Raw genomic sequence first — 7,960 nt, forward strand, 5'->3', positions numbered from 1 at the left:
GACTGTCTCTCGAAGTGTTATAACTTCGGTAAACCTCGCATGTTTCCGTCAATGATTCTGTCATTGGTCTGTTATTGGTTGCCATAGTGATGACCCCCACCTGTGCCCACCTCACGCCCACCTCACGCTGGATGTATAGTAAACTCTGGTAGTATGACGTGAGTCAGCGCCACTATGGCGCTACACAGCGGCGACCGGAAGCAACACACTGGCCACAGTGTGGGCCGTACACTCCGCCCACACGAGAGACGGTCACAGTAACTGACTAATCTATAGTCGGTGTTCGGCGAAACTACTAGATTTTTCACCGCTCATTATCACGGGAAAAGTTTATTAATTCGACTAATACTGCAATATTGTTTCAGCATTTTACCGTTGTACGCTCTCCTTCTTTATATGCTCTTGATATATATCCATCTATCTATCTATTGATCGATCTATCTATCTAGTTATGTATCTAATTATGTATGTACTAGTTAGTCTAGAACGTGGATTCGCAATCCCCCTGCACGAAAAATTACACCAGATCAAGTAGTGCATCTATATATTTTAATGACTGAAACAATGGCATAGTGCTGCCAAAATTCTTTCATAAAAATGATGGTAGATGGCGCTTTTGAAGGAGGCATTTTAGAGATTAGGGATAATACTTTAAAAATAACAATAAATAATAATGGAAAACAATACCTACACAGTACAATACATTACAGTACACTATGGATTATATGATTTTAAGGAATCTTAGCCAAACAGTTAAGAAATTTTACATAGTCCCATAAATAATTCTGTGTAGAGATGTTAAGCCACCACAAACAAACCGTGCACCCACACGTATATCAGTTACAAGTAAACGAGAAGCCAAATTACGGCCCACAAACTGAACCCTGGTGGCCAAGAAATTTTGTGTGTCTAAGAAGGGTAAGACTAATCCCCAGGAACTCTGTGAGGGTGAGCCCACAGTGTAGGGGTGGTTGGGTAGGGTAGGGTTGAACCCTAACCCTAACCCCAACCCCAACCCCAACCCCAACCCTAACCATACCCTACATTGTGGGCTCGCCCTGACAGAGTGCCTGTGAGGGTGAGCCCACAGTGTAGGGGTGGTTGGGTAGGGTAGGGTTGAACCCTAACCCTAACCCTAACCCTAACCATACCCTACCCGACCACCCCTACATTGTGGGCTCGCCCTGACAGAGTGGCTGGGGATTTTTTTTGGTCCACAAACTGTTAGTGGTGGCTAAGAAATTTTTTTGTCCATAAACTGTTTGTGGTGGCTAAGAATCCACAAACTGTTTGTGGTGGCTAAGAAATTTTTTTGTCCATAAACTGTTTGTGGTGGCTAAGAATTTTTTCCATCCACAAACTGTTTGTGGTGGCTAAGAAATTTTTGGGTCCACAAACTGTTTGTGGTGGCTAAGGAATTTTTGGGTCCACAAACTGTTTGTGGTGGCTAAGAAATTATTTGGTCCACAAACAGTTTGTGGTGGCTAAACATTTTTTTTATTAAGTCAATAAAGGAAAAAAGTGTGATAGAAAAACAGATGCAGAGCCTATAATTAACATTCATAGCCATTTCACATTTTGTAATGAAATAAGAAATATTTTACCTAGAGATTTATTTATCAACTAGCAGCTAGGAGACCCGGCGTTGCCCGGGAAATAAAGCGCTTGGATGACGAAGACTTGGTTGAAAGAAAAATACACAAAAATCGATCTATCATCTATCTATCCATCTATCCATCCATCCATCTATCTATCGATCTATAAATCTATTTATCTATCTATCTATCTATCTAACCTATCAAAATACACAAAAATATATCTATCTATCTATTCTATCTATCTATCTATCTATCAATCTATAAATCTATTTATCTATCTATCTATCTATCTAACCTATCAAATACACAATAGATCTATCTATCCTTCAGTTATACTATCTATCTACTCGATCTAGATATAGATCCAGCCATCCATCTATCCATCTATCCATCCATCCATCTATCCATCCATCTATCCATCTATCCATCCATCCATCCATCCATCCATCCATCCATCCATCTATCTATCTATCTATCAATCTATAAATCAATTTATCTATCTATCGATGTATTTATCTATCTATCTATCTATCTATCTATCTATCTATCTATCTATCTATCTATCTATCTATCTATCTAACTAACCTATCGAAAATAGTCTTGCACACTCTGTATCAAGTCAGTGCAAGGTGAATGTTGTTACGACCATGACATGGCGGATGTAACATAATGCATGTATAGTAACGCAATGTAACACACATTGTACAGTAATGCAAGTCAGTGCAAAGGGAATCCCGTTTATTTAGTGCTGCTTAAGGGGCCCGTTTATTTTGTGTTGCTGCAGGGGCGCCTTTATATAATGCTGCTGCAGGGGCCAGTATATTTTATCGTTTTTTCTCGTTTTTTTTGGCTTTAATGACCTCGGAGGTCAAATCGAATGTGCCCATGACATTCAGCATGAACATGTACCCCTACTGAACGTCTTTGACATTTCTAGAGTGCTCCGTATAGTTTTGTATCGAGAACAGACAAACTGACACACATTGACAAATATGTATTAGATGGGGAATTGGGCCTCGGACATCGGTCGCCGTTGACTGCTAAGATAATTTTCTTCTATATAAACAGATAGGCTGCGTAGTTCTCTAGTTATAAGACGAGTACACACAAACTCAACAACTTTATATATATAGATTACTGTGTAGTTGGTGCGGAATCACACTAGTCCTCACATGAGGAGGGCGACTATGCTTGCCTTACAGTTATAAGCCAGATACTCTGCTTCTAATGAGTCAGAGAAAGGGCCAACTTTACCTTTGATATGATTTCTCTTTCATTTCCCAATAGAGTTTTAATTAATATAACAGAATGAGTTAAAGTTCATAATTAAAACTTTTATCTTAATACTTAGTGTTATAACTATTAGCTAAGTGCCAACAACTTGATAAAATCAATGTTTTATGCCTGTAGTATAAATCAAGAGGCAATTGGAAGCACTGGAATGACTTGATCAAGAATATTGAGGTCAGTGGCAAGAACGTCAGGGATGTGATCGTGCCAACGATGGACACAGCTCGCTACACTTACCTCATGGATCTATGCATCAAGCACTCCAAGTATGGCAGATAAGGTCTATGTCCCCCTGACCTCTGTTTGACCTGGCTCGTTTAGCTATTTCTGACTAATATATATATATATATAATATATACCGAATAACGGTTGTATGGTTAAAGTTAGGGGTTCTTAGTCAGAAATAGCTAAACGAGCCAGGTCAAACAGAGGTCAGGGGGACATAGACCCTACGAGCCCAAGTATGCACTCATGTAGTACTCCTTTCAGCCAATAGATGGCACCAACTGTTTCACAGAAGCCACTCTAGCTCCAGCTGTTGGTATGCGTGCATGCACGTGTACATGTGCACATATTCTACCTGCGTATAATGTGTGCTTTTGGTAAAGAAAAGTGTACGTGTGTGTCTGGACGTGTAATATATGCCTGTCTTTATGTGTCTCATAATATATGCCATCTCTGTGATTGTTTATTTCCATTATATACCCAATTACCATTACCTTCTGCAGGCCTATTCTTTTTGTTGGCCCGACTGGGACAGGCAAGAGCGTGTACATCCAGGATAAGCTGATGAATGGCTTGTCCAAGGACGTTTATCAGCCTTCCTTCATCAACTTCTCTGCTCAGACGAGTGCGGCCCAGACCCAAGTGAGTGTTTAAGTAGTTCAGCTGTCACATAACGGAGTTGTCACGTGATCATTCTCACCATTGTCTTATAAGAATTATGGTAGATATAGCGTCATTAAGTCAGAATTATTGTGTAAGAGTAAGTGAATATTATATATATATATATATATATATTATTTATACACACATATATATTATAAAAGGATTATTTTATGATAAATCCATATATTTTGATTACATCACATGTTATATTACAGGTTAAATACATTAATTTATCATAAAATCAGGGGCGAATAAAATTTTTTTTATTAAATTCCTGTTGAAATAAATTTTCTCGTACATTATCACGAAATCTGAAATTCTAAGAATCGTGGCGATTTGTCTCAAATCATAAATAATAATAATAAATAATATGCCCTGATGTCACCTCACTGATCTGACCATCATTCGTGTCTGTATATCATGTGTAGCCACTATTTGTGATCTTTATCCAGGACATCATCATGTCTAAGCTGGACAAGAGGAGGAAGGGATTCTACGGGCCGCCCATGGGAAGGAAGGCCGTGATATTCGTCGATGACCTGAACATGCCAGCGAGGGAAATCTACGGCGCTCAGCCGCCGATAGAACTGCTGCGCCAGTACTTTGACCACGGCATATGGTGAGAAACCAAAACCCTGCATTACCCTCTTCAAGGTCTTTTCATCAGACGCATTATTCCGAAAAATTAACCCGAATAATTAACGTGTAAATTAAAAAAAAATTAATGGACATCCATGGCGCATGGAACGGAAGCTGGCAGAGCTCCTTTTTCTAAAGAGCCGCATGGTAGAATTTTTTTTATAATTTGTTAAATTGAATTAAAATTAAAAATTAAATTAAAAAGAAAAGTGAATTGCATCTAAAGATCTTAACTATTTATCCAAGTTTTTATGTTAAAAATTATATAGATTGTAGTAGATTTTCTAGCTTATCAGGAAATGTCAGCCAGAGCTCCGTAGGCCCCCACCCCCGACCCCGCACCGAACCCGTTTTTTCCAGTCCCCAATTTTCGTTGTTGATGACACCCATGCGGTTACCGCCCCCCGTCACCGTCCTGCAGGTATGACAAGAAGGACACGACGAAGATCACGCTCGTCGACATACAGTTTCTGTGCGCGATGGGCCCGCCGGGCGGAGGCCGCAACCCCGTCACCCAGCGCTTCACGAGACACTTCAACCTGGTGACGATCAACCCGTTCAACACGGAGACGATGACGCGCATCTTCTCGACCATTGTCAGCCTCTACATGAAGGTGAGGGCTTCCCCGAAGGTGAGGGTTTCCCCGAAGGTGAGGGTTTCCTCGAAGGTGAGGGATTCCTCGAAGGTAAGGGCTTCCTCGAAGGTGAGGGCTTCCTCGAAGGTGAGGGCTTCCCCGAAGGTGAGGGCTTCCTCGAAGGTGAGGGCTTCCCCGAAGCGTGTGTGACGGTAGGGGGGGGGGGTCGTCGAGTTACGGGCGACCGGCGTGTGGGCTCGTGTTGTACTGGTGTGGGTTTTCCCCTAATCCTTATTGATTCCTATACATGATTGGTGTTTGAAAGTTCCGTAGTGCAAACGGGTGAAGGCCGAAAGGTAGTTTGCAACGATGTGCCTCTTACTTTTTACTATTTATATATTATATACTATTATTTATATGTTATACGTATTTAGTTTTTATTCGCAGCTAAAGTAAAAGCAATTTTGGGCGATTAATTGAACAGGCAGACAGGTGAATTGCTTTATTGAGATGTTAGCACATGCTTCTATGTATGGATCATCCGGTTATGCTTGTGTATATATATGTACAGTAGTGTCAATAACTGGCGCATCAGGTGTGCCGCAACTAGACCCGTGCCGATATCAACTTTGAAAGGTTTTTTTACTGCCGCACTAATTTCGCCGGCGTTCGTAAACGCAGTCGACGAAATTACAGCATGCAAGCACATGTTTTTGTATATATACCCGTGTTTACAGCAACAAGAGTTCTCGTCGGACTACTTTGCCATCGGCACGCACATGGTGTCGGCGACGATGGAGATGTACAAGTCGGCGATGGCGCACCTGCTGCCGACGCCCGCCAAGTCGCACTACACGTTCAACCTGCGAGACTTTGCGCGCGTCATCTACGGCTCGCTGCTCATAAAGAAGGACCAGGTACGCGTGCGTGAGCGGAGTGTGAGAGCGATCGAATCCACGGGCAGAGTGTGTGCTGGCATGGGAGGGCCTTGGCACTTATTGTCGTTGGATTAGGGTCAGGGTTAGGGTTATATGCTTATGCTCTAACTGTTAGTGTTAGGGATAAGGTTATGTATCTATTTATCTATCTATATCTATCTATCTATCTATCTATATAATATATATATATATATATATATATATATATATGTACACATTTGTGCATGTGCTGATCTGCAGGTGGAGAATAAGAAGGTGTTCACGCGACTGTGGGTACACGAGGTGTTCCGTGTCTTCTCTGACCGCCTAGTAGACGACGATGACCGACAGTGGCTGTTCGAGTGAGTATACGTCGCCGTGGAAACCACTAACAAAATTAATCCACCGAAAACACACCGTCACACAGAAACTACATACTAATGAGATGGTTCGAATCCCAGAAGAGTTCATGTTAAGATAACTGGCTTTGAGATTTCACTGACGTGACAGTTTTAACAACCAGTCTGTCGTCCCTATCATTGTAATGTTCGTTGCTTGGATTAATCGCCAGTAATGTTAATACATAGACAGCGTTTAAGGCTCAAACATCGGACAGTAGTGTCACTTCAGTATGAAGTTTATCTTTTTTTCTCAGAATAAAAATGTCTAATCTACTATGAAATACGATGACATTATTCCAAGAGGTCAAAACAAAACAACCCAAAACAAAATTGTCATTTCATATAATAACCCAGAATTGTAGTAGTGTAGAAATTTGCATGGATGAAAATTGCTTTTGTTTTTTTAGGACGACAAAAGTTTGCGTAAGAGACGAATTCAAGGATAACTTTGATACGCTTTTCGAACATTTAGAGGAAGATGGTAAAGTAAGGGAATTTCAGCTGTTCATTACACATGGCATTGTATATGTGTCGCGTTTATCGGTCCTTGAGAAGATTGTTCCTATAGCTCCCTCCTTATCTCATTGCTTACCTAATGGTGTCTGTCACTGTCCACCTTCATACCTGCATTCCTAGATGACTACAGGTCTACCTCACCATCTGTCTTCCTGTCTGCATGTTTGGCTGCCTGCCCCCTTCTCTCTTGCCTGTTTGGTTAATGTATCTTTCTATCTGCCTACCAGTATAAGTGTCTTCCTGGCTGTCTATTTACTATAAACCTCCTTGCACTTCTGCATGTCTATCTGCCTACCTGTGGTCTTGCTACTGCCTACTTGCCTGGCTTCCATAGTTTCTGGCTTTCTCCCTGTCTGCATATCTGACCGCCTACCAGCGTGCCAATGATCTTAGCTGCCAGCCGGCACTGCTTTTTTTCTGTCTGTCTGCATACCCGACTGCCTACCAGCACGTCTGTTGGTCTACCTATGTGCTTCCCTATCTCTGTCATTCTCTGATTGTCTGGCTACATAATCCCCCGTGCATGGACATAACATACGACGGTGTCTCCACCTACAGGTGACCGAGAGCAGCATGAGGAGTCTGATGTTCGGCGCGTACATGCGTCCGGACGCCGAGCCGGAGGACCAGGTCTATGAGGAGGTGAAGTCCCTCGACGACTTCAACAAGGTTGTGGAGCGCTGCCTGGAAGACTACAACACCATGTCCAAGTCTAAGATGAATTTGGTCATCTTCAGGTAGGGTGAATGTGTGTTGATAGATTTAGCTTGAGACTACAACATCATGTCCCAGTCTAAGATTAACCTACTCATCTTCAGGTAGGGTGAATGTGTGTTGATAGATTTAGCTTGAGACTACAACATCATGTCCCCGTCTAAGATTCACCTATTCATCCTCAGGTAGGGTGAATGTGTGTTAACTTGTCATTGATTTAGCTTGAGACTACAACACCATGTCCCAGTCTAAGATTAACCTATTCATCTTCAGGTAGGGTGAATGTGTGTTAACTTATCATTGATTTAGCTTGAGACTACAACACCATGTCCAAGTCTAAGATTAACCTATTCATCTTCAGGTAGGGTGAATGTGTGTTAACTTAATTGTCATTGATTTAGATGCAAAATTGTAGACTTGTG

The 7,960-nt window shown here is 41.6% G+C and overlaps 1 protein-coding gene across 1 annotated transcript in view; it reads left to right on the plus strand.

The window, feature by feature from the left end:
- Positions 1-7,960, plus strand: part of LOC106805916 (dynein heavy chain 12, axonemal-like) — an 85,289-nt gene that overhangs the window by 34,808 nt on the left and 42,521 nt on the right. The window contains 9 exon segments of the mRNA XM_014807687.1: positions 3,009-3,154; positions 3,617-3,755; positions 4,229-4,395; positions 4,837-5,029; positions 5,728-5,907; positions 6,169-6,269; positions 6,716-6,794; positions 7,383-7,561; positions 7,954-7,957. Coding sequence (XP_014663173.1) covers positions 3,009-3,154; positions 3,617-3,755; positions 4,229-4,395; positions 4,837-5,029; positions 5,728-5,907; positions 6,169-6,269; positions 6,716-6,794; positions 7,383-7,561; positions 7,954-7,957 — 1,188 coding nt within the window.

Source organism: Priapulus caudatus, unplaced genomic scaffold, assembly GCF_000485595.1.
Source record: "Priapulus caudatus unplaced genomic scaffold, Priapulus_caudatus-5.0.1 Scaffold133, whole genome shotgun sequence".
NCBI classification, from domain to species: domain Eukaryota; kingdom Metazoa; phylum Priapulida; class Priapulimorpha; order Priapulimorphida; family Priapulidae; genus Priapulus; species Priapulus caudatus.